Source organism: Equus caballus, chromosome 6 (assembly GCF_041296265.1).
Source record: "Equus caballus isolate H_3958 breed thoroughbred chromosome 6, TB-T2T, whole genome shotgun sequence".
Classification (NCBI taxonomy): Eukaryota; Metazoa; Chordata; class Mammalia; order Perissodactyla; family Equidae; genus Equus; species Equus caballus.
In genome coordinates, this window is record NC_091689.1 from 22,293,377 (window position 1) to 22,321,020 (window position 27,644).

The 27,644-nt window shown below is 47.2% G+C and overlaps 1 protein-coding gene across 16 annotated transcripts in view; it reads left to right on the forward strand.

Moving 5' to 3' along the window:
• AGAP1 (ArfGAP with GTPase domain, ankyrin repeat and PH domain 1) overlaps nt 1–27,644 on the forward strand; it is a 558,771-nt gene that overhangs the window by 338,133 nt on the left and 192,994 nt on the right. For all 16 annotated transcript variants that reach the window (XM_070269557.1, XM_070269555.1, XM_070269554.1 and 13 more), the window contains one exon: nt 12,205–12,309. In XM_070269557.1, coding sequence (XP_070125658.1) covers nt 12,205–12,309 — 105 coding nt within the window. The remainder of the gene's footprint in view (nt 1–12,204; nt 12,310–27,644) is intronic.

Here is a 27,644-nt window from a genome sequence, read left to right on the forward strand (position 1 = left end):
CTCACTGGTCATATTAAATGCACAATGATGTAATCTCCATGAAACATTTTGCCATTCGTGGTAATGGTTGTAATCATTCAGTTATTTGTTCGTTCATTCAACAAGCAGTTTTTGGACATTTGTTATTTGCTGGGTGACAGGAAACAAACTAGGCAAGAGGAGAATGGTCCCCGCTGTTGTGAAGCTCGCGATGCCGAAGCTAAGGAGCCGGACGGGGCGGGATCTGACATGGTCTGGACGGCACTGTCAGGTGGAAACAGAATGCCAGCCGCATCGACAATGTCCGTTTTCTTTTGGTAGCCATATGAGAAAGAGTGAAGAGAAACAAGTGCAATGAATTTTAATAATGTTTTATTTAACCGAGTATATCCAAAATGTAATCATTTCAGCACATAATCGATACAAAAAGCTATCCTTCTTTTGCTACTAAGCCTTCAAAATCTGGCGTGTAGATACACTTACAGCACATCTCACTTCGAACTGGCCACAGGTCAAGTCTTCAGTTGTCGCATGGGGCTGGTGGTGGCCCTGCTGGACCGAGCGGTCCAGAGCGAGGGGGTACTTGACTGACTGGAAGATGCCAGCTGGGGAGGTGGGGGAGGCAGCGTGAGTGAGATTTCTGGGCCCAGGAAACACGGAGGTGCCGGGGGGTGAGCACACCATGGTCGGCTCCAGCTCTCTCACCCTGATGCTGGAGGAGCCTGGGTGTCGAGTGATGAGGAGCTCGGGTCTGCACAAGTTGAGAACGGGCTACCTATGGGACCCCAGGCGGTGCTCTGCACAGTTGTCGATGAGCGTAACCTGAAAAGACACGAGCTCTGAGCAGGAGCAGCGTTCAGGAGTCGGGTAAGTGAGCAATTGGCAGAAATGTAAGAGAAACTAAAGGGAAGCTGGAATAGTATATTTCAAGAAGACATAATTATAAGTGTTAGGGGGAGAAAAATCTCCCATGCAGAAGACTTCTAAATAGTTTACGTTGATTGAAAAACCTGCTTCATAGCTTGAATAAAGCAGCAGCAGCCTGTGTTTTGTTGTTGCGTTTACAGGAGTCCCTCTCTGCCATGTCCACGTGTCCCCATGTGGTTGCACGGCTTCTATCTTGTGAAATTCCCAAAGGGTTCGGCCCCTCCACCCCCGTCCTCACTCTGTGACCCGCCTGGACTTCTGGCTGTGCTGGCTTCCTAGGCAGGAGATGGAATTCAGTTTAATTCTCCACAGCTCGAGGAGATACTGCACCGACTCTGAGCGGAGTCCATTTCCAGACCACAACGAGCGCCCCTGGATTTTGTTTGTGCTTCTCGCCTCCAGGGGCGGTCTGGGTGGGCACAGAGGGTGGGCAGCCAGGAGATGATTGAGCAGCTCCGCTCTGCTGCGCGGCCCACGGAGTCCCCGGACTGCGGTCAGCATGGAGGGGCAGCCCCCAGAGGTGTCACCCAGCAGCCATTAAGTGCAGACACTGCCACTCCAGCTGCTGAAAACCTTGTGACAGAAAGCGGCCGAGCGAAAGGAAGAAAAACGAGGCGATCAAGAGATAGTATTAACTAGAAAGCTCAAGAAGGAATCTGTCAGTCCTGCTGGAAAAAAATTTTTTCTTTTTTTTTTCCCCTTTGGATGAGTGGGTACTTTTTGTTGTTGTTGCTGTTTTAGTATACCAATATATAGCAACTCCATTGTGTTTTTCCGCCCGTGTTTACAATTCATTTGGTTATGGTTGGGACTTAATTCCAGCCAGACCTACCGTGAAGTAGAAATCTCTTGAGCGTTACTCAGAGTCAACGTGGTTTTTAAAAAGAGGGGGGAAAAAAAACCCCAACAAACTTTTTTCCCTTCTCCATCATTGTTCTTGGTCTTGTTATCCGGTGGACACGGTGTTAAATTGGATTCCGTGTCCATCATTATTAAAATGTGAAGTGTGTCGGTCACAAAGCATACATTTCGGGGCAGTTAGCTGAATAATTCTTTTCTTTATTATCCCAAATTACTGCTGAGCTCTGGAGAGGGGACCAGTTTAGCCAATTATTGCCATTTGAGCTGGATTTGTGGGTGATTAGCTCCTGGTCGAATCCAGTCCCGGCCGGCTCTTTGAAGCCTAGGCCGTGTGATTCTCTCAGCAGTGAGGGAGGAATAGACGCGGCTAATGACAGGAAGGTCGCGCGGGTGAGCTGACCTGTGCGTGGCGCAGGTTTGGGTTTCGCAAATAGGGCATCCACAATAACAAGTGTGTCACTAACCCCGCCGTGCATAATCGGGGCTTTATAGGATTGTTGGAGATGCTGACAGCTCAATTAAAGTGTAACCCTCTGGACCCTACAACCTGGCAGAATGACAGAAATATTACTAACCAGGAAGGGAGGGGGTCATGAGGAAGCTGGTTAAAGATCCAGAATCGTCTCCTCGTCCGGTCGCCCCCTCCCCCGGCTCCCTCCGCGGTACAGAACAAGCTGGGAGAAAAGTCACCATTTGTGGTATAATAGACCTTCTGGAGGAGAGGTAGGGAGGTGATATGACTATAAAAAAAAAAAGGAGTTCGGTTAAAGGGGGCTTCCTGCTGTTTCTATGGAAACACTTTAAACTAGATGGAAAGTTACAATGGTACAGTTATGGCAGAGCTTGCGTGTGCTGGTCGAATTGTCTGCTCCATTTCCTTTTACCAAAACTTACATCCAAGCATTTTGTATGTGAATTTGCTGGAAGTTTCCCATTTGAGGAGGCTCTGGGGAAACCAGTTAATGGGGATTATTTTCTCACACACAGTGAAAGATTTTGTTATTGATTTACTACTACTTCTTTTTTTTTTTTTTTTTTTTTTTGGTGAGGAAGATTAGCCCTGAGCTAAGATCTGCTGTTAGTCCTTCTCTTTTTTGTTGAGGAAGACTGGCCCTGAACTAACATCCATGTCTATCTTCCTCTACTTTATATGTGGGATGCCTGCCACAGCATGGCTTGCTGAGCGGTGCCATGTCCACACCCGGGATCCGAACCGGTGAACCCCGGGCCACCGAAGTGGAACATGCGAACTTAACTGCTGCACCACTGGGTCAGCCCCTGATTTACTTCTTAAGAGTATTTTCCTCACCTTGAACCACAAGCTGTTATGATCCATGGTGTATCCATAGTCTTGTCATTCTTGTCGCACTTGGGTTTTTTTTCTGTTAAACCCTGCTCCCTGTAATCTTTGGGCCACTCATCCAGATTTGACTCGATGGGCATTTTAATTAAGTGGCAGCATATTACTCCGTCTCCACTTTTTTCCTGGTTTTAGGTTTTTGATGGGTTGCATTGACACTTGGAGACCTTTTGGGTTTTTGGTGACATTTTAGAACTGAGAATGGCTATAAACTAGGCTCATTGCCAGGACTAACCATGTGCCAGGTGCTGCTATGAGAATCTGAGAGTCAGTGGCAGCTCAGACAGTCCTTAGCCCCCAGAATTCCCGGTCCTTTGTTGCGGGGGGTGGGTGGCGATCCATGTGTCTGTTTGGGGTATGCTGGATTGCAGGTGCCTACTAGATAGTCAGGGAAGGACGACCAGTTTGGAACGAGAGGGACAACCCAGGGAGTGGGTAAGTCAGAGCTGAAGATACAGATGTGACGGTGGAACCTGCATGGCTTGTGTGGTGACGTCCGGCATCGTACCACCTACTGTGCTGGGTGCCATAGGCATGCTGACCATGAGACTGTTCCTCTGTCCACAGCAGCTCACAGCCCCTTCATACACCATCGTATTAGTCTCCTAGGACTTCCATAACAAAGTACCACAGACTGGAGGGCTGACACGGCAGACATTTATGTTCTCAGACTCCTGGAAGCTGGAAGGCCAAGATCCTTCTGAGGCCTCTCTCCTTGGCTTGTAGACGGCACCTTCCCCCTGTGTCTCCACGTGCGCTTCCCTCTGCATGTGCCTGTGTCCTGATCTCCTGTTCCTGGCAGGACCCCGGTCAGATTGGATTGGGGCCCATCGCAATGGCCTCATTTAACCTTAATGACCTCTTTAAAGGCCCCATCTCTAAATACAGTCACATTCTGAGGTATGGGGGGTTAGGACATCAACAGAGGACTTTGGGGGGAACGTAATCCAGCCCATGAGAACCTTATCTAAAGATCCAAGGGGTGTTTGTTTTAGTAGAGGTTATGGAAGTCCAGAGCCTGTGACCCTGCAGGTCAGGGCTAAAGGGCAAGCCGGTGTGCACCAGGATGGCGGAGAAGAGGCAAGAAAGGCATTTCAAGGAGAAAGAAGAGAATTTGCCAATTTTAAATAAAGTTGATGGCTGCTGATTGCTCCTACATAGTTTGATATCCTGTAACAGGGCTCAACCACCTGTTTCTATAAAGGGCCAGAGAGCAAGTATTTTAGGCTTTGCACATCATCTGATCTTTCCTGTAACTGCTGACCTCTTCCAGTGCCTGGTGAAAGCAGCCGTACATACGAATGAACATGGCCGCATTCCAATTAAACTTTATTTCCAAAAAGACGCAGAAGACTAGATCCGGCCCCCAGGCCAGACTTTGCCAGCCCCAGTCCTGTAAGATTCTCAGCATGAACAGTCCCTGTTCTAGTGCACTGTCATGGAGAGGTCCTGTGAAGCAGGAGCGTGTGCCTTGCGTGAGATGATGTATCTGACACCCATGATGCGGAATTTGCCCGCGTCAGCACTGGTCCCGTATATAAGTGATGGAGGGATGTCAGGAGCAGCCTGTGCAGACTCCACCCCCTGCAACAGACACTTCCGTGCCTGAATTTCCACCTCTTTGGGTCCAGGCATGTTCTTGGTCAAGTGTGTGTTTGTTATCTGCAAGGGACGGCTTAGCATAACGAGGGAGCAGGAACAGGATGGATAAGCTTGCATTCTGGAAGAGTCACAGCGGGGAGCGACGCCTGGATGGACCATTTTCCGCAGGGAGGCCATGACTTGGGGGAAGAATATCGGAGCTCCTCGTATGAATGACCCCTCTGCTTCCCCAGTCTCTAATGATGAAATTCCATCCGCCTACCACCCACCCAAATGCGCTTTTGTAGTGTTTTCTTGAAGTTAATTAATATAAGTAAACCTCACGTTTAATACATGTTACAGAAAAAATCTTGATTAGAATAAAAGTAATGAGCGCAAATGTGGAAGTTGAGTGACTCCTCTCATACTCTGGATCTCAGTTAAAGATGCCTGCTTTTCTCTGCGACATTGTAGAAATTCATAGAAACCTTTAACTGCCGTAATGAGAATCTGCTCAAAAGTCTTAGGAATGCGGATTGTAAGACACTGAGGAACCAATAACAGGTGTTCATTATGCAACCCAAAGAAGGACTCAAATCTTGCTTTTTTTTTTTTTTTTTAATAAGTAGAAACAGGAAACATTTCTAAACTTGTGTGGATGTTTTTAAACCGTGGAAAAACTATTGTCTTTTTAAACTTGGTCCTTAGCAAGCTCTTGGCACCCGCTCCAGTGCAGCGGGATAATTCAATTTATATCCTTGCAAAATCACACATGTACCTTCCTTACTTCAGTCAAATGCATGCATGGCCTGCGGTGGCTGTTAAAGCCGATGAGGAATGCTGCCTCAAGAGGAAAGACCCGTGGCTGTGCCTCTTGATGATCTGGTCTGGATGTGATGCAACCCGCAGCCAGCTGTTGCTCCCTTGCCACATAGGACTCTGGCCATTAAATGCTCCCTCTGTGCAAGCAGACACCAGCGCCACTCGGTCCCTCAAACTCAAAACAAAGACCGATTTGCCTGGTTAAGGCCCCCAGTCTTTAAGGCAGCCAGTAAATCTTTGTTGGTAAATAATTGCTATCGAGCAGAGTTTTAATATAAATTTATGAGTGGTGTTTTATCAGAGCTTGGGGCTACAGCAAGCACTGAGTGATGTATTTCAGATAGCACTTCCATTCATTACATTAACTTTGTAAGTTATTTAAAGCTTGTACGCTTCACATTGCTTTTGGCTTTCAATGACCTCTTGGGACTGGGCAGAGAATACACATGGCTAATAAAGAGATGGCAGCCAAAAGACAATTCTACTCTTTGCTCCACCATAGAAAAAGTTCCTTGAGCTAAAAAAAAGCAAGAAGTGTCTGCTTGGAATCCTGATATTTTGGTTGTAGACATTAAAATCACAGTCTTTCTGACGCATCAATAAATTAACTAGGTGATGGCAATTAGATCAACGTTTGCCATTTCCAAGTTAGATAAGAGGAATATTTGAGATGTTACAAAGCCCTTAAATTTCTTACTGTGCAAACAAGTGAAAGATGTGAAAGCTTTAAAACTGATCTGGAGGGTGAAATGATTCACAGAGAGGCGGCATGGCATCCGGGTTGTGAATATAGACCATTGCTCCTGGCTTTTCGTGTGGCGTTGGTTATCTACTGCTGGTAATTAACCTAAATCGTAGTGGTTTAAAATAATGACCAGGGGCTGGCCCAGTGGGGCAGCAGTTAAGTTCGTGCGCTCCGCTTCAGGGGCCCAGGGTTCACCAGTTTGGATCCTGGGTACGGACCTCACACCACTTGTCAAGCCATGCAGTAGCAGGTATCCTACATAGAAAGCGGAGGAAGACAGGCACAGATGTTAGCTCAGGGCCAGTCTTCCTCAGCAAAAAGAGGAAGATTGGCAGCAGATGTTAGCTCAGGGCTAATCTTCCTCAAAAACAATGACCATTTTATTATTTCTCATGATTCTGGGGGTGAGGAATTTGGACCAGACATATTGGGGAGAGCTCATCTCTGCTCCACAAGATGCTTTTTACGGCTGGAGCATCCAAGATCGTTTCTTCACTCAAATATCTGGTGCCTCAGCAAACATGGCTCTGACAACTGGGGGTTGATGCCAGCAGATGAACGGCAGTCCCATATCGGAGACCTCAGCTCTCCTCCACGTGGTCTCGGGATCTGTCACTTTCACGGTCTCCCGAGCAGATCACTTGACTTCTTTCAAGGCTGGTAGTGCTGCCAGGGGCAGAACAGCGGGAGCGGCCAGGCCTTCTTAAGGCTTCAGCAGGAACAGGTGCAGCATAATTTCCACCACGTTCTATTGGTTAAATTGAGTCAGAGCGCCCAGGACCACACAGGGAGCAGGCTTTTTGAGGGCCATCTTTGGAGATTAGCTACTTTAATCTACCCTCCCACATGCAAAATGTTCATGCAAAATGGGACCCTCCTCCCATCTCCACATTCGCCGAGTCTCATCCTCTCTTGGTATCCAGCTCAGGCTTGGAGTCCAGGATTGTTGTTTACATCAGGTACCCATGTGGATGGGGCGCCTCGGATATGATCCTTTCCACCTGAAGACCAGGGTACTCGAGATAAGTTGTCTTGGATATGCACACACACACAGTGCTGACACAGGGATGGGAGGCCTGTAGCAGTTACTGGTCCATAGCAGCTCTCAGCCCAGCTGGGCACATGCTGCTAACCCGCCCTGCTCTGGGCACCGAGGGTGTGTATTCTGCTTCCTGGAGGGCATCTCCTTGGCCCTGGGCTCTGCTGTCTCAGTAGGCCTTCCTTTTCCATAAGAAATGGCCTGTGTTCACAACCGTGCCTCTTTCTCAGCCTGCTTCTTGCTGTACTTAGGTCGAGGTCCCAGATGCTTCTTTTCAATTTGAACTTTCTCTGTGCCTTTTAGACCAACATGGTGTAATTCCTTTAAAAACCTTGTGGGTGTCCTTTGTATCAAATTAAATCCATTCCGTTAGACAAAAGCTAATCCACAGATCCCTATCTCTAATCCACAGATCTGCTCTGATTGGAAGGGTCTGGGAGGCCCTGCTTTAAATGTTTCTGAGTTCTCCTGAGGGGGTCTGACTGCCACACCCTTGATGGGTCTGCATTCTGAGATCACATCTACCAGCATCCTTGGGATTCGATCCTCGTTCTGAGGCCAGTTCTTACTCTGAGAGTTTTCTACTGGCAGGAGAAGCTGGGAATGCAAAACGGTTTTTCTCGTGGTTTTAAAATCGGAAATATCTTTTTCTAATTCTGCTTGAAAACTCCCTCTCACTCCTCTCACTCCTCCCAGATTCATCAGAGCCAGTAGCACATTGAGCGTTCTGCTGGGAAATCTCTGTAGCCAGGCCCACGGGTTCACCAGGCACCCTGGCCGTGCTGCACATTCCTGCGGGCAGCAGATCTGCTGATTGCTCTGCCAGTGCACAGCTCGGACCTCCTTTTTCCAACCTCAAGTAGCATTTTCCTCACTGGCCTGCCACGTTCCATTAACGGCTCTTACGACCCTGCCAGGCTCAGCCAGCTGCCTCTTCCAGGCCCACGTGCCACGGGGTTTTTATTCTTGTTACAGCAATACAGGATGTCTTTCTTGTCTATTGTTGCGTACGAATCTACCCCAAAACTTAGGGATTTGAGGAAACTTTTCTTTTATTATTATTTTGCATCATTTGGTGGTTCAGAGCACGGATGGCTTCTCTGTCAGAGCTCTCCAAAATGGAAGCTACTGGGATTTCTTAAGGTTTAAAGCCAGTGTAGACAGCATCTCTTAGGCTGATTCTGTTGTTAAAGTGAGACTCGGGCATCCCCAGGTCAGGATGATTTAAACAGGGGCATGAATAAGACAAAGGGTGGTGCACTGGGAGCCATCTTGAGACCAGCTACTGGGCTGGCTGTGCTAGTTGGGCAAGTTACACAACCTCTCTGTGCCTTGGTGGCCTCAGCTGTAAAATGAGGATAATCATGGTCATCACTTGCATCAGGTCATTGTAAACTTGTAATGGATTAATACTCATAAGGCTCTTAGAGCAGCACCTGGCTCACAGTGAGTCCAGAATTGTTTTGAAATAATTTTTTAAGTAGATGCATAAGCCACGTGAGAGTCACGTAAAACGTTAACTGTAACTGATGTCCACGCCATGGTAGCTAGTCAGTGAGAAACAATCTTAAGCGAGAGATGCCTTTTACATGTACGAAAGTGGCATCTGAAAGATGGACCGAGTATGCATTTTGACATTCTGCCGTGCAGCTTTGCCCTGGGTCACAGAGAATCAAAGAGACTTAGAATCATAAGGGCCATTTGCACTCGCTGATGGGAACTGCCCGCCCGTGTGTCTGTAGCACAGAGCCTTCCGGCCTCTGTCATCCTCTGGCTAGTGGGATCATGGTTTCGTGTTCTTTAAAAGTTTAAAATGGACTAGTTTTAGGGTTTTCCATTTTCTTGGTACTTAGCGTAGAAAGCGTGTAAGTTCGAGACGACGGAAGCGTAGGGGTTACAGTCTAGGGGGCTCAGCCTGATGCAGTGAGGGGCTGCCGGGATGCTGGGGTGTTCTGGGTGCATCAGTAGAAGCCCATCCCAGAGGGAGGCGATGGTTTGCTCTCTTCCTTCAGTGCTGTGGGGGATGTTGACCGCGTTCAGAGGAGAGCCCCACAGTGGCAGAGCACCTGGGGCCTTTGCTTTGGGAGGAGTCTGGGGCTAAGGAGCTTGGCTTGCGTGGCCCCGTGATGGGCCAATCTCCCTGGGGCTTTGTGGCGGCTCTCTGTGGCCCCTCAACGTAAGGGCGTGTTGGGGAGAGGCTCCAGTCTCTCACTGCAGCTCCAGAGTTTACGAGCCAGGCTCGCCCCGGGAGGGCAGTGGACTCCTGCTCAGACAGCTCGAGCTGTCCAGACCCACGGGCTCCCTGACCACAGGCCTGCTCAGGCAGGGTCTGGGCGACTCCAGGCAGGGATGGTGCAAAAATATTAGTCTAGCAGATTCAGAACTGAATGGTTTAACTTCTGGGGTCTCTTTAGACTCTGAAATTCTGTGGTTCTCATTTGGTACAAATACTCTTAAAAAATCAGCGTTCAGAATTAATTTAAGCAAAAAAAAAAAAAAAGAAAAAGAAAATATGTTTTTAAGCCACAGAAGCTGTTCCCTGAGTCTCCTCATTCGTAGTCCGATTGAACCCCTGATTAGAAAGGTTCGTCTTGCTTGCCGCCTCAGAAGCCCTAGCCACGTGCCTTAACTCATGAGAGGACTCGAGTCTCATCGTGCTTTTCAAGATGGGGCTCTTTTTATCATTTCTAGAGAGACAATAGACAGTTTGCTAATTTCTCCGGGTGTTTTGGCTGACTTCTTTAAAGGTTTACACGTGTCAGCGTAGAAGTGGACCCTGATGTCAGAGAGCTGTGGGCCTTAACTCCACAGTCCTGGGCTCTCTCGGGACTGGCCCTTCGAGGAGGCGCAGGTCTGGGGATGACTATTGTCTGTGTGATAGGACAGAGGTGCCAAGTGGCCCAGCTGTGGGAGGTCCAGCACCTTCGTCCAATCCCACTATCTTCTTCTGGCTCTCTTGGCCAGAGGTCGAAAACCCGAAGCCTGCGTGCATCCAGCCTGCAGACATGTTTGGTTTGACCTGTATTACAAGCAAATAGTGTATACTCTGTTGTCAGTATTTTAAAGTAAAGAGCTGTCACATAAAACTCCAGTTGTCCTCCTTCTCTTGGGTAATCAGGAAAGCTGGCAGCACAGACACCGGCCCTGCATTCCTTGCAGGGTCAGCAGATCCCGGGGGCCCCCGCTCTTGGGAACACGTGATCCCGCCTTGTCCTAGCTGACGTCCTCCACGCCGTTAAGCAGGTCTGACCTTCATGGTTAGCAACAGTTCTGATCACCCCACTCCCGGGATTTTTTCGTAGAGTTGAGATTTGCGTCCATAGATCCTCGTCCTGTTCTCCCATTTCTCAAAGACACTCAGAGTTTGGAGCGTTCCCGGGTCCTCTAAGATTTAGCAAACGGAAATCCCTTCCCTGGATCCATCCACCATGTCTTTTAAGGGCTGTGTTGGAGTTCGTTCACGGTAGAGTGATGTTTGTCTGTTCCCTCCCTCTGTGAGTGCACAGTCTAATCAGTCCCTGCATCATGGACTCCATCTGCCCTCCCGGGAGGGGAATCGGGCTGGAGGTGCCTGCCGGCCCCGGACCACCCCGCCTTTCAGGTTTGGCATTTGCGTTCTGGAAGGAGGAGCTGGTGGTTCAGGACTCACGGCTTTAGGCCAGGCAGTAGGGGGACACTGGAAGCTTGGCCAGTGTGGGCACTGCCCACAGGTAGGAACTTAGCAGCCCAGCGTAGTGGCAGGAATGAAGAGGGCAGGGCGGCGGGTCCTGGCACTTCCCATCGGCTGACAAGTTCCCTTTCCTCTGGGCCTCAGTCTTGTCTGGAACGCGGGAGCCGTAATAGCTTTGCTACCCTGACCTGTTGCTCATGGGGAGCAGGTGAGAGAGTGAGCATCCGAAGCTGGGAGATGCATCAGTGCGTTCGCACTCAGGCCATTTGAAGGGAAGCCCATCTTACCTGGTCCAGCGCTGCCCCACACTGTCAGCTGGGCAGGCCTGATGCGGGTGTGGCTGTGACGTGGGAAGCAGCGTGGCTGATCAGCTTAGTCTCCCCAACTGTCTTTTAGGGGGTCGGGGGGTCAAGTAATAAAAACCCAGCTGGGGGGCTGGCCTAGTGGCGCAGCGGTTAAGTTTGCACGTGCTGCTTCGGCGGCCCAGGGTCACCAGTTTAGATCCCAGGTATGGACCTGTGCACTGCTTGGCAAGCCATGCTGTTGGAGGCATCCCACATATAAAGTAGAGGAAGATGGGCACAGATATTAGCTCAGGGCCAGTCTTCCTCAGCAAAAAAGAGGAGGATTTCTGGCAGATGTTAGCTCAGGCCTAATCTTCCTCAAAAAAAAAAAAAGGGATTAAAGTAAATTATACACAATTCATCTATTAAATGCTGTTACTAAGTATGCAAATGGAATTTCATGTTTTAATAAACTAAAAGTCTGAAATGAAAACCTGTAAAATAAAATGTCCTTAGTTGTAAATATTGTAAGGTAAGAATGTGGTTACTGTCTTATTTTTAGAAAAGGAAATTTAGGTTTCTAAAAACCTTACGCCTTTAGTGTTCCATATGCACTCATAACTTGGTTATAGGGGAGGTGTAACGTGGCACGTCATGATGATCTGTATTATAATTTTGAACTGATGGCACATCTCTTAGTATCATCAGTATCACAAAGTTAAGTTCTACACACACAAAAGGAAGTTTGTTGAATATCTATGTTGTCTGTAAAAGAGAGGAGAAAACCAAACTACCAAGCCAACGAGCGTAATTTCCATTTTAAGATGGCAGAGATAACATGAAAATTTAAACTTTTTAAAATTACCTATGTGCCTGCTTTTTTGTTGTTTTTTTAATTTACACGGGGCTTTATATCTGGCTCCTTTTCCCTTATAGGGCATGCTGTTGAAGCGAAGTGGCAAGTCCCTGAACAAAGAATGGAAGAAGAAATATGTCACCCTGTGTGACAATGGCGTGCTGACCTACCATCCGAGTTTACATGTGAGTGTCTCCCCTGGGAGCAGATGGCAGGACGGACCTCAGCATCCACACCATGGGGGTCGGCGGGGTGGACGAGGGTCCTATGCCCAGTCAGGCCTCTCCCCTCTGAAGTGAAAGTAGTAATGGGTCTCCTGCTCCATCGTGGGATCGAGAATATGTCCCTCGCACTCCATCCAACCATGTGTCTTTCCCTCTCTTCCCCTCCCTAACAATCTATGGCTCTCAAGTTCCACAAAGAATCATAATAAAACGCACAGATGAGATAAAATTTTAAATGAGCAAGGAGTAAGAGAGAAAAAGAAGAGAGCATCTATCTGAAAATCTAGGATAAAGGAGACAATGGCATTGGAAGCCAGGATTCAGCTCTGAGCAGCTGAGAACAAAAACAATAAGTTAAATGCAACTCATAACTCAGTTTTTCTTGTCAAATACAGACACATATCAGTTTATAAGGAAACTTTTCTCTCTGTGTTGATAAAACGTGTCAGTTATCTTGGTGATTAGAGTAAAAAACAATTTTATTTTGGGAGGAAAATGCAGACATTCTACCCATAGTGAGTTCTTTTAGAAGCCTTGATAAAATCTGGAACGTTGATAATAGTTTCATAACAATACATTCCATGAATCTTGCATGATGCTTCTCTGCCTCGATGTAGATAATGTGTAGATTTGAATATGCAGTGTTAGCTGGACATCCGATTATATCACTGTGTCAAGCTTTTAATTTTAAAATTTCTAAACATTTGAAAAAATTGCAGGGTTATTGACAAGAAGTTAGAAATAAGCATAGTGAGGAAAATCTAAACCACTCCCCAAATACCACCCGGAGAACATGACTGCCAGCATGCGGGGCGTGTGCTCCCAGGCATTACTATGCACATGTGCTTTTTCCTTCCACAGGCACGTGGCCACCCTGTGCACGCCGTCTGTGGCCAGCTTTCCTAGATAATGATAGACCGCACACACATGCCCATGTCAACAAATATCCTTGTACACCACCATTTTTAATGGTTCTATAATAGTCACTGTGCAGATGAACCCTAATGGATTTAACAGTGTCTCCAAACTGGACATTTGGCAAATCGATTTCCTTCGAATGATTTTTACTGTTAGAAGTAACTCTAATCACTGTCTTCTATTTACATCTCTATGCCCTTGTCCATTCCCCTCAGACAGATTCCTAGCAAATCAGCTTCCTGAGCTGTGTGTGTTTCCGTGGCCTTGGGTGTATGTTGCCAAATTCCTGGAAAGAGTGTTATCCTCTCTATTATCTCCTCTGGCAACATACCAGAGGGCTTTTTCCCTGAACTCTCGTGAACATGTACCTTTAAAAATTGTATACATATATTCCCCCCATACTAGGCTAGATGACAAGTGGTATCCTTGTTGTTTCCTCTGCTTGCTGGGGTGAATTGCCTTTTCCCCCTTGTCTTACAGCAGTAGCTTCGCTTCTCTGGACCACGTTAAAGGGCAGGTGTTTCATTAGGCATCTCTGGCCCGTTTCTGATGTTGATGGGGATGCCTCCCCCCCCTTCACCATTAGGTAGACTTTTGAGAGATGTATTTACCGTACTGAGGAAACTCCTTTGTGCTTGATTATTTGGGGAATAGAGTCAGGTTGCTCCTCCAGGTGGCCTCCACATCAGAGACTTAGTACCGGTCCCAGGAGGCCCGCCTGTGCCCCGTGGAGGTCTTTCCGGTTCTGCAGCCCCTTGCACACCCGTCTCCTGTCCGTCAGAGCACCAGAGCAGTGCGGTCTTCGCTGGGTTCTCTCCCCAGCACTGCTCCATGAGCAGGGAGGCTGCCCTCTCGCTGGCCTAGTTCTTCCTAAGACGCTCTCAGAGAGCAAGGTCTGAGTATCAACCTGGTTGCTTTATCTTACTCAGAGAGAGAGGTGTAATCAAAATATTCGTCTTGCTAGGGCTCGCTGACTAGTAAAAAGTGAGATCAGCTTAATGATAATTTCATGTCACCTTCCACTCACCCGCTGAGCCCGGGCTCCATCAGAGGAACGTTGCGGCTTCTTGCCAAAGGGAAAAATTGTAACAACAGTGTGTACTGGGAAATTCCTGTAGGAGAGCTAATGCCTGCTTACTGTTCATCCCAGCCTCTTGATTATGTGATCACCATGAGTTCTTCAAAAATTCTCCTACCCAGGCTGCTTCTTGTGATGTCCCTTGGTGTTTGCCAATTTGATCTTTTTTTTTTTTTGTAACCTGTGTGCGTGGATATACAGGCAGGGACCACAGTGGGGCTCTGTTACGTAATTGTATGGCAAGCAAGAGCCAATGTCATTTTAAAGTGCAGTGCAGTTAATGCCAGTCTCCTGGGAACTGAAACTATTCATGCAAGTGCATGGTTCCCTAAGGGAGTGGCTTAATCTAGGAATGGATGGGAATTACTGGAGCATGGAGAGATGGCATGACCTTCATTGTAATCCTTCATCAACCTTATTTTCACACCCGAGCTTTGGGTGCAAGTTTGGACGGGCAGCGAGTTCCAGGTGTGTTCGCTGACAGGTCCCTGGAGTGGGTCTGCTCTGTTCCAGGCTGTTGGGGAGCTATGGATCCCTACCAGCTGAGTTAGTCCGCATTCTTGGGTTCAAAATGGGAAGAGGTGTTCAAGGGGATGCCCATGGACAGAGTCCAGACTTCCCTCGATAAGAAGTTTGGGAGCATGCAGATGTTTCGCTGATTCAATCCCAAAATTCTACACCATGAAGAATGGCCCAATTAGTGGAAAACTACAAAAGGCGGTTGAACCAAACGATCTCAATTTAACCCCAATTGCACTTCCTAGGTTATCCCCAAGGTCACACCCGCTTGCTAGGCTATCTCCAAGATATATTGTGGCATAAAGACCACTAAAGTGACTGTGAGTTTATTGGCCACATGCAGTGATGACATAAATGGTTGAATATTGGGAAAATCTGCCCAGATTGGTGGCTTTGGGTGTCATTATTGTTGGTCATCACACTGTTACTGGCCACAGAGCAGGGGGTCTGCATCGATCTCAAATATTAGAGCCTATAGCCTGTTCCTCTCCAGAGAGCCAAGGAAAAGAATGTGGCTAGGGGCCGGCCTGGTGGCGTAGCAGTTAAGTTCGCGTGCTCAGCTTTGGCGGCCCAGGGTTCACCGGTTCCGATCCTGGCCGCAGACCTACACACCGCTTATCAAGCCGTGCTGTGACGGCATCCAACATAGAAGAACTAGAATGACCTACAACTAGGATATGCAACCATGCACTGGACCTTTGGAGAGAATTAAAAAAAAAAAAAGAGGAAGATTGGCAACAGATTTTAGCTCCAGGCCAATCTTCCTCAAAAAAAAAAAATTTAAAAAAAAGAATGTGGCTAAACAATATGATACTTTGAGGTAGAATTTTCTGCAGAGATTTAAGTGTTTATCAATAGTGGACTAACTGTGCCAGCTCCTGGTGTTATACCACTCACTTTCGATGCTGTGGTAATTTTTCCAAAAAGGAAACTGGCAAGCCTTTTTGAGGGTGGGATTCTATAAAATAGTACTTCTATAATGGGGTAGGGGTTAGGGGCTTGTGAGCACCAGGCTTGAGGATTGATCAAACACATAAGATTCAAACAGATGTTAGGTGGGGCCCACAGCAGCTCCTTCAAAACCGACATGTACGTGTTGCCGAGAGGCTCTCTTCTGGCTGGCCCAGACTTGTGTTTCCTGTCCACACGTGTGTGCTCGCTGGCCCTGACTCCATCACTAGCCACCTCTGACTTGGTGATCACATTAAACTGAGGGAATTAGGCAGGGTCTAGCACACAAGGAAGATTGGAGAAGAGTAAATGACTGAGTCAAGTTCACATAGAAATAGGCCGGCATGGCAAGGACCCTGAATCATTTTATTACGATCCCTTCACGAAGAGTTCAACGTGCTCGGGAGTATTGGCCACCGTCAGTATTTTCTGGATTGGATAGCCCAGTCTGTAAGGCTGGACTCTCCTCCAAGTTAAATTCCCAGGTGAGCGCCCCACACCCCCAAGTGCTCCTGGACAGACAGGCAGGCAAGGGCCAAGAGGTGACTGAGGATGGCGCAGTATTGCTGCCGGAGGACAGAACCACCCCGCCAGCCTCTCCCTGCCCCAGTCTTGCTGTCTCACCGCCTCAGCTCCTGCAGGCTCCCAGCAATGCCGATTTTCTCAGACGTTCGCTTGGGAAAGGTGTAGCAGCAGGCTGTAGCTTTAACTTCCTTTGGGCAGGTGGGAGCAGGAGACTGACCATTTCCTAAACTTGCTTAAAAAAAAGTTTCTGCACAGCAAAGGCAACCATCAACGAAACAAAAAGACAACCTAACAATTGGGAGAAGATATTTGCAAACCACGTACCAAATAAGGGGTTAATATCCAAAATATACAAAGAACTCATACAGCTCAACAACAAAAAAACCCAACAATCCAATTAGAAAATGGGCAAAAGATCTAAACAGAGATTTCTCCAAAGAAGATATACAGATGGCCAACAGGCATATGAAAAGATGCTCAACATCATTAGCTATCAGGGAAATGCAAATCAAAACTACAATGAGGTATCACCTCACTCGGTCAGAATGGCTATAATTAACAAGACAGGAAACAACAAATGTTGGAGAGGGTGTGGAGAGAAGGGAACCCTCGTTCACTGCTGGTGGGAGTGCAAACTGGTGCGGCCCGTATGGAAAGCAGTTTTGAGTATCCTCAGAAAGTGAAGGATAGATCTACCATATGATCCAGCTATTCCACTTCTGGGTATTTATCCAAAGAACTTGAAAACACAAAGGTATAAAGATACTTGCACCCCTATGTTCATTGCGGCGTTATACACAATAGCCAAGACTTGGAAGCAATCTAGGTGCCCATCAAGGGACGAATGGATAAAGAAGATGTGGTATTTATACACAATGGACTACTACTCAGCCATAAGAAATGATGAAATCCAGCCATTTGTGACAAAACGGATGGACCTTGAGGGTATTATGCCGTGTGAAATAAGTCAGAGGGAGAAAGTCAAATACCATATGATCTCACTCATAAGTAGAAGATAAAAATGACAAACAAAAAACACGTAGCATTGGAGATTGGACTGGTGGTTACCGTTGTGGGAGGGGGGAGGGCAAAGGGGGTGATTAGGGTCACATGTGAGGAGATGCACTATAATTAGAGTTCGGGTGGTGAACATGATGTAATGTATACAGAATTCGAAATATGATGTACATCCGAAAAAAATAAAAATTAAAAAAAAATAAAATTATTTCATTAAAAAAAAAACAAACTCTTAAGTATTTTTAAATGTCTTCACTGGATGCCCTGGATCTCCCCCAAGGAGGTCAGTTATCCGGTTTCCTTATTACACAGGTGTCCGTGGATGTGTTTACGTAAAAGATCACGCTTTGGACACGAACCACAAGTTTCAATCCTGAGCAGATGTTCTGCAGACACTGGTGTGGTGGGAAACAAACCCAGGCTCTTGACAAAACAAGCAGTCAGTGTGTGGCCCCAGCTGTGCGCTGAGCTTGTCGAATGCCACACTCTCTGAAACCGTGGCTTCAGAAACAGGCTGCCCGTCATGCACTGGCGACACTTGGCATTACAGCATGCGGCGGGGTTGGTGTGAGGCTGACGGGCTCCCTGTGCACTTGGGATGGGTCAGCTGCCAGGGAAGCACCCTAAGGCTGGGCTGCATCGGCTCCTGCCTGCCTGCTCAGAACTCAGGCTGGTTCTACACACAGATTATTAGCAAGGGACCTTAGGGTGGTGGCCCCAGGACATCACTTCCTGCTGGCACCATCACTTCAGATCTCCCTTTCTGTCCCTCACATCCTTCCCCCAGTCACATCTTCTTCCTAAACCCTCATAGTCTGCCCAGTTTTGTGGCATCATCCCTAGAGGTGTCTTTCTTTCACCCCGTGCCCCAGCTCAGTTCCTGCACAGATGATTTAAGAGACCAGCAGTCCTTGGTCCCTCTGATCCACAGCTCGGCCTCCCTCTGTCATTTAGTTAACACAGGCTAGCCCGCACCACAGAGATGCTGTTGGAGGAAGCCTTGTTGCCCCAGGCATGTTTCCTGCTGTTGGAAACCAGAAATGCTTCTCTTGGGGAGGAGCAGTAGGATGGAGCTGCCTGTGTGTATCCAGATCGTAGGAAGTGATAGTCTCTGGACATCAGACGGGAAAAGGGGCAAAATGTTGATCCAACCCAGACCGATAAAGTTCCCTAAAAGTTGGTATTAGCAACACCTCCGGACCCCAGATTTGTGCACTCTACATTCTGTGAAGTCTTAACCCCATCCTTGACCCACTGCCACACCTCCTTGCCTGTTTCAGCTCTTCCCCCAAAGGCTCGGGTGCCATCAGCAGTGGCTGCCTCGGGATGACAGGGTCCCCGTACCTCCTGCATTGTAGGCAGAGAGCAGAGATGTAGGCACAGGAGGAAGAAGCGATGGTGGATTTCAATGCCAGGTGTTCCTAAAGATCCGTGGTTCCCGCACTAGGAGCCTACGATAGTCCTGGGGTCCAGTGGCGGGGGCAGCGTAGCCGAGCCCTGCACTTCCAGTGAGGAGAGCCCCCAGCCAGAACGTGGGGCTGACAGAACTTACACATCCATGGCATTGTCTCTGTAACCGACTATGGCGGCACCTGGTATACAGGGGACCTGGGCTGCCCCACCTTTTCAGAAGTCAGCATATGCCCCTGCAGTGTCAGATTCCGTATCCATTCCCTTCTGCGTCTGGCCAGGCCCCAGTTGTTCCAGGGGGTACATTTTAAGGTGGACATTGAGAAACTAGCTGGACAGTGTCTGCTCTGCAAATCTGGAGGAAGACTCTTTTGACTGGGAAGTTTGATAGCAGTGTCTTCTAAGGTCACCTTAGACTCTTAAGAGTATGTGACTCTGAAATTTCCACCAGAAACACTTAGTGAACTGAGACGGATGGTGTCGATTGGACTTCTAAGGGAAAGCCTATCCCAAGATTGGAGCTCCTGGGTGGGACCAGTTACAGGCTAAGACGAAGACCGGGGCTCAGAAAACCCAGTTCGCTTGACTCGCCTTTCTCTCTCAAGATGCTGTTATTAAATTAAGTGAAACCTATAACCCAGTTTAGATAACACATGGAAAGCTCAACCAAAATAATGAAGCTGCTTTGGTTTTTTAGATGCTCCAAGTAGGGTGACCAGTTGCCCTGGTCTTCCCCGGACTGTGGGGGTTCTCAGGACACAGGACATTCCATGCTAAACTCGGAAAATCTTGGGCCACCGGGGACAAGTTGGTCACCGTCACTCCAGGCCTGACCAGCTTAACTGCCTCTTCACCCCCCACTTGGCATTTTGCAAAGACAGCGCTCAACATTTAAAGAAGACTAAAATAGTGCAAAGCAAGCTGTTGACTTCTGTTGCTGCTCTGCGGTCTATATTTTTGTTTCTCTGAAAAATTATATGTCTACGAGGCCTTTCAAAAGCCCGAGCCGCTGATCCTTCTTGGGGGAGATACGGATGCGTCTCTCGTGGTTTTATGACGCTTTGCTGGATCACAGTCAGAGTGGGTGAAGGGCAGGCTGTTCCGTGGACTTAAATATGAGCCTTAGGGAGCACCTTGATAGAAAACTGGAGAGGATAATGAGAAAGAACTGAGACCTGGGGGCTTCACAGTTCAGCGTCACCACCCATTCATCTTCTGTGTCAAGAGAGCAGCCATCGAGGGCACGGCTGGAATTCCTGCTGACAAAGGTGTGCGCACTGGGATTCCTAAGTGGGCCTGGAAGAGCCAGCCCGTGGCCGCACGGTCAAGCCAAAAGACTTCACGGTGCCCTGCTCAGCAATGAGGATATGTGGTGGGTGGGGACAGCCACCCCTTCTCACCACACCTGGCTCGCAGACCTGGCTGACATCTGCATGAATTGCTCACACTTTTGAAAACCTCCTTCTTGGATTTCTTTCCCATTCGGTGTATGGACTTTTCCTTCTCAGAGGACGCTCATTCTTGGGCAGATCCATTCCAAATCAAGTGACTTAGATTCTCTGGCTACACAAAGCCTTTGATTCTGTATGTTGTTGACATTTGTTTTTTTCCACGTGAATAGAGTCAAACTTGGGTTCTCTAAATTGTCATCAGAATGCTGATTTGAGAAACTTCCTACTTTCAAAATCAGACAGAATATCCACTTCTTTACTGATGCACAAGTAACAAAAAGATCTGAGATGATTTCCTAAGTAGGTATACTTCTCAAAAGAAATAACTGAAGGAAAAAGAAAGATACCTACTCTGTGAGAACAGCAACTCTCGCCTGTACCCATTGCTGGTAATTGTCATTTAAAATACACATAATCCTCCCATCAAAGAAGGGCATTTCACTGGAGGATTGAGGAGTCACTAAGAATCTGCCCTCAGTCCCTTGGGTCAGCTTAGCCCACCTGTAAAGTAGGCCTCAAATTTCTTGAGGAGGTGAACGCTGAGTCACACCCGGAGAAACTCAAATTCTTCCCCAGAATGGTTCAGAAGTCAGTCTAGCTCGACTCTAGATCACTAGACAGAAAAATTCAAAGCCCAGATTTCCAAGCATAGAACGTTTGAGTCATGGAATGATGGAGATCCGTGAGAAGACAGGCCTCCATTTCTTACTGAGAACAATGTCGGACGTGTCAGGTCCATGACACATTACTGTAGTAAGCATGATTCATTTTATGATGAACGATTCTTTGGTCTTGTTTCCCCTTTATAAGCCACAGTGCTGAGAGCTGTCCTCTAGTCTGTATGTTCCTTTCCAGTATGGCTTCTTGCATTTCCAGGCTGCTGTCCATTGTGCAGGTGGACCTTCATGCCCTTTCTGATTTCAAGGCGGACCAGCTGTTCTGGAACCTTCCATGTCCACTGCCTATTCTAGAATAGCCTCACTGAGGGCAAGGACTGCCCTGTTCCTCCCATTTGCCCAGGGCTAGTATGTGCCTGGCACATAGATCAGTACTTGTGGGTTCCACTGAATCGAGTCTTGTGGCTCCTGTAGTGTCTTTGCTCTTAGCTGGCCTGGGCCCCGAACCTCGCATGGATGATCCTGGCTCAGCTTGAAAAATTCTGGTGAGATTGGGATCAAGAAAACTAACCGCACTGTACAGCCAGACCTCCCTAAGTATAGATTAGCTTACGTTTGAGTCGGAGGAGAACACACATACCTAGGATATTATGCAAATGATGCAAAATCTAAATACACTACTGGAATCCCCCGAAAAAATCCATTTAAAGGTAGATTAGGAACATACACAGATGGCAAGGAGCAAAGATCTGGAGCTCTGTAGCAACAAATGAACCTTTTCTGTTCTAGTCTGACTGCCCGTTTCAGGCAAAGGGGATAAGATTCATAAATGATGTGTCGAACCGCAACTGGTATTTCTGGGAGAGTTTCTAAGACGGGCAGGAGTCAGCGCTGGGGAAGCAGAAACAATCCCAAGTTTGTCTGGTATCATTGGGACGAAACGGATAAGCCCTCTGTGTCGGGGCTGTGTCGAGGTTGGGACAGAAGCTCGTGTCCTGGAGTCCTCGAGTCCGGCACATGTTCTCTGCTTCCCCTGGAAACACCCACAGTCCAGTTATCCGCACAGAGCAGTTTCACCATCAGGCCTGGCCTTTCAAGCCAGTGGTGAGAGCAGCACCTCTAGGAGCTTGATGCATAGAGTTTGTCTGCTTCAAACTGTATTTAATGCCTCTTTCCAAGAAAGGCTTTGAGGCAGCTTACAACAGACAGTTGATGTGAAAGTATATATATGAAAACCCACCTATATAGTCACGTGAGAACATAGGTCCATATATTGATGCACACACAACTATGGGCACAATTTCATTTTAATTTTTCTTAGAGAGAAGGAAATCAAGGTGTGTTGGATCTCTTTGTCCTCCAAACTGTCTTTACCTCCGTTCGTCTTAACATTCCTTTCTTCCTTGGTTTCCGAGGTGTTCCGTCAGCTCCTGTCTAGTTCAGTTCCTTCTGGGGTGCAGGTGGAAGGGGCCCTGGACTGGAACTTGCAGATGTGGTTTTTGATCCTGGCATGGCTCCATCCCCACCTTGGCGGCCTGGAGGTGGCTCTGTGGAGCCCCGGGACTCGGTGGCACTCTGTGGAAGTCACTAAGCCCCTTTCAAGGTTGATTACTCTGGTTGCTCTGCTGGCTTCTCTTCCTCCGCCAGAGTCTTGGTCTCCGCCTTCCTTCCTCCCTGGGAATTCATCCAGGGAGACCTCAGAAGTCACACTTACAGATGATTTCCCAAACCCTACCTCTCCTGAACTTTCAGACCTGCGTGTCTGCTCCCTTCCTCTAGAGCGCCATCCTGCCCATCAAGTTTTTCAAACCCGTCCACTGCGCGGAGAGTTCCAGTTCCTCCTGTGAGTCCTGTTGCTTCATCTTATAATTCTCATCCTGTTTTGATTTACTTGCCTCCATTTGATTCTTTAAAAGGTTTGATGATGAGGATTCCCACTCCTCTTAGGATGGAGTCCTCACTCCCTGGGCCTCACCTGCTCTGACCCAGCTTACTTCCTTAGGTCACCTTGCATCCATCCCCCAGCCTCTGTAGTTCTTTTGAGTTCCTCACACTTGCCGTGTGCTCTGGCCTCCAGGTCCTAACAAATGCAGCAGCTTCCACCAGGAGTGTTCTTTCTTGTCCCTCCAGCTCACCAGATTAACTCCTGCTCATCTTTCCAGTCTAGTCTTAAAAGTTACTTCCTCTTGGAAGTCCCCTCCACTAGGCCTGTTTGGGCCCCCTGCAGTGTGTGCCCTCATCTTACTCCCTGTCCATGCTCTCTTGGCTTATTTCATGGCTTGATTCTCCCACAAGACTGGGAGCTCCTTGGAGCCAGAGACCTTTTCGTCCTGTCGCCAGCATCTCCCTCACGTCAAGAACTGTCTTGCTGAATGAACGAACGAATGAGGACACAGTTAGCCCTACGCTTGGCCTGTCCTCACATCTGTAGGGCTTTAGCTCCTGAAACCATAGCAAAAGAAGCCACCGCAGCGGTTAAGTTTGCACGTTCCGCTTCTCGGCGGCCCGGGGTTCGCCGGTTTGGATCTGGGTGCGGACATGGCACCGCCTGGCACGCCATGCTGTGGTAGGCATCCCACGTATAAAGTAGAGGAAGATGGGCACAATGTTAGCTCAGGGCCGGGCTTCCTCAGCAAAAAGAGGAGGACTGGCAGTAGTTAGCTCAGGGCTAATCTTCCTCAAAAAAAAAAAAAAAGGAAAAAAGAAGCCACCATGTGATGCTCTTAAGCCACGGAAATATGTCATGGTCATGTCCAAGCTCCATTTGCCCAAACTGAAGAAAAGATCTCCAAGGTGGGAGAGGAGTTTGAGGGTTCTTTGTTTTCTAATTATAGCAAGATACATATAACATAAGATTTACCTTCTAACCATTCTTAAGTGTAGAGTTCAGGAGTGTTAAGTGTATTCACATTGTTGTGCAACCAATCTCCAGAACTTTCTTATTTCTCAAACTGAAACTCTCCTTATTGAACACTAACTCCCCATTCCACTTTCCCCATCCCCTGGTAACACCATTTTTTCTGTCTCTCTGGATTTGACTACTATTAAGTACCTCATGTGGGTGGAATCATATGGTATTTGTCTTTTTGCCCCTGGCTTATTTCACTTAGCATAGTGTCTTCAGGGTTCCTCCATGTTCTATCCTTTCCTTCCTTGTTAAGGCTGAATAATATTCCATTGTATACATACAATACCATCATATATATATATGCACACCTCATTTTGTTTATCCATTCATCCGTGGATGGACCTCTGGATTGCCTCCTCCTCTTGGCTGCTGTGAACAATGCTGCCGTGAAACATCGGTGTACAAATATCTCTTTGGGGCTTGAGATTTTAATATAAAAACTACAATATGGGAGAACTATGGAAGATGGCTGAATTTTAAAGAAATCCAATCTTAACCAGGGCCCTGGTGGAGAGAAAGCACTGAGCAATTTGCGGGCTCCGGTCATGAACATAGTGGATGGTGGAGGCTCAGTAACCTCAGTGGCGGTCCAGAACCCACAGGGTATGAAAGCACGGCTCTCTCTGTGTTTGCCAAGTGCGCTCCCACGATGCAGGGGGCTGCCCCTGTCTGTGCGTCCGGTGACCTGGGAGATACTTTTGGCATTCATCCAACCACCAGCTGCTCATGTGATAAATTATTTCTCCCATTTCTCGGTGCTTTCAAACCCATGGAACAATACTGCCATGGCTGTATAAATATTGTCATGGAATACCTACAACTTTCATTGAAAAAATGACCAAAAAATGAAAAACTCCTATCTATGGCACAGACACAAAAAAGTTAGATTCTTCATCAAAGTCTTATTTCTGCCTGAGAAATTCCTTGTTTATTTTACGTAGCCCTCACGGTTTAGAAAGTGTTTAGATTTAAAATAAAATGGCCAAAAGGCATGCTCACCATGATACAAGTTGTCTGAACATTGATAACAGACAGAGACTGTAAATAGGGCGAGACCAGAAAAATAAAGTCTTCGTATCTCCATAAAAGTTAAACCACCAAATATCCTAGATCTTACCTAAGAATTCTTCTGTTTTCTTGCTTTTCTAAATTAAAAAAAAAAATAGAGTATAGGTGTGTTTCTGTAAATATACAGATTTCACCATGTGGCTTGTGGATGAGTCCTTCAGCTTCTAGCAGAGTCCATGGGATGTTGTCTTATCAGTATGCAGCCTGATATTTCATCCTTTGTACCCATTCTCTCTATCACTTTGTTTTCCATTTTTGGCCTTTTCAGTGTTAGTAGTGCCGGCCAGAAATTCTGGCAAAGGGTTAATAAATCAAAACCGTCTGTTTTCTTCCCTGACAGTAAGTTGTCACCGAGAACTCTCTGTGGGAGACGATGGACGCGGGGGGTCGTGAGGAAATGTTCTTCCACTTCTTCTGAGAAATTGAATTTCATTATTACATTTTATAAATATTTCCTTCTATGGCTCATAACCTGATTGCTGCCTTGTTGCTAGGGTCTTGGGAGGAAGGGGGCCGTGGAGGCGGAAAGGCCGGCTTCTTCTCAGGTGTGCCTGTGGCCCCAAATGGAAACCAATCAAGGTGCGATTTATGTTCATTAAGTGCTTGTCAAAACTGAAAAATTTTCTAATCAACAGCAATCTAGCCGCGGCCCCCTCGATGGCTGGGAGCGCCGCCTCTGCAGCGTCGGCTATTTGCCTGTTACAACTCTAGGCTAAAAATCCGCTGATGATTACATTAGGCTAAGCTGCGAAGTAAATGAACCATGTCTTATTTAGGTGCCACTAGCTTCAGTGTAGTCCTGCCCCGCAGGGCACTTGATAGCGGTTTATGGCTTTAAAATTAGTGTAGCTTCCCATTTGCTGCAGGGCGCTGCATGTTATGCCTTTGAACTCCATAAGCAAAGAGAAGGGGGCCTTTTGTTTTCCCCCCTGATTTTTCTCCCTTGCATCTTAGCGATTTTGTTTTGCATCTTTTCCAGACGGCATTTTGCAATAAAAATGTCTGACTACCCTCTACATGTGTCCCCAACCAAAAAAAAAAAAAAAAAAAAAAGAAAGAAAAAAGGAGGAGAGGGAGAAAAAAAGAAGAAAAAGTAGAAAATGCCACACGTTTGCAGAGGACAATTTTTTTTTCCCTATGCTCCGAAGTGAAAAATAGCTTTGCAGGTCACCTCTAATGGCTTATCATGTCAGAATCGCTACCGAGAGTGGGAACAACACCTTTAGCTGAAAAAATGACGACATAAAAATCAGAGGGCAGGTATTTCAGTATTTTTATTGGAGAAGAGTAGGAAGAGCCATTTGTTGAGGTCTTTGGGACTCTTTTCAAGCACTTCCTATATTATCTCAGTTAATAGTCACGACAATCCCAGGAGGCAAGAACTGTTATTACCTCTATTTTTGAAGATGTGGAAATGGGGACCCAGCATGAATAAGCAGTGTGCCCCCTGCACCCAACTCCTAAGGGATAGAGGTTGGATCCTGGGTGCTCTCACCCTGAGCCATCTGGCCAGGAGGAAGCTGACTCTGTCTTCTGTCGACTTCCTTAGTTTAAGAAACCAGAAGATGATGGTCATCAGAGAACTGACTCCTATTCATTGGAAATGAAGCTCATTCTATTACCGTAAACCGCCTTGGCGGGCAGGAGTGTTAAGAAAACAGAATAACCGTAAAAGCAACGCATCGGGAAAGAATAAAGAAGTTGACCTCTGAACAGCCCTGGTGAAAGTTTAAAATAGGAAGGAGTCCTTAAATACTGTGATGGGCAGGAACTGAAGTGGAAACTCCCACTTCTCCTTGGGTCAAATGGCAGAAGGAAAGTCGTAGCATCGTTAGTGCCCTCAGAGGACAGATGTGTGGGCTCTTCTGTCTTACAAGTGCTGCATATTCTAGCAAATTCACCCCAAGGAATCTGAAGCTTTAAAGAACTTCTGATAGATCTCATCTCACGATGATGGAAATTCCTCTATGATTCACAGTTTCCCAGGTCTACTACTGGTCCAGTTGTTTCACGCCATATTTAATGATTGAAATGCCTGTACTGCTGAGCAATGGTGCTGGCTCCTTGACGTTCATGTTGTGAAATCTCACTCACGCTTGCCTTGGGAAGAAGCCTACAGTGAGCGAGACGACCGGAAGCCGTTTTCCTACCCGACACATTCATTTTGTACGGGCTAGGTTTGAGCACGCATGGGTTACAACTGGGTAATATTCAATTTAACCTAAAATGAGAAAAATCTTTCTTGCAGTGTAAGGCTCAATCTACCAGGTCAGTCAAGTCAGATACGATCAAGAAGCAAAAGGAAGATGCATAATTCAATTTGGAATTTTCTGCTATTTTGATTTAGATTATAATAACCCAGCCCCCTGGGCTCATGTTGGACTTTGGCCCACACGTGTTGGATGCTGTGCCCTGAAGCACGTGGCCTGGAGATGTTGGCCCTGGCTGGAGGGTCAGAGCTCTCTGTTGTCCACGAAGCATGCCACCTCTGATCCCCTATGATCCTTCACCAACTCTCCCTTTTACCATGTCTTATGTAATTACCCGGGCCCAATAAAGCATTTATTAAGCAAAGAATCAGCTCATAACCGTAGCCTTTGCCTCAGTCACCCTTAGACATCCAATTTGCCACGTACCTTCATCCTGTGGTGGCCGCACGTCACACTGACACACACGTACAAGCATTAGTCAAGTGGTCTTTGAATGCTCCGGCAGCTCCGAAAGTGAAACACTGGATATTCTGTTGGCTGTCCTGGGAAACAAAATTATTTCTCAAAGGGTTTTATCCTTTAAAGTTGCCTCCTAGCCTGCTATTGTGGCTATGATCCTTTGGA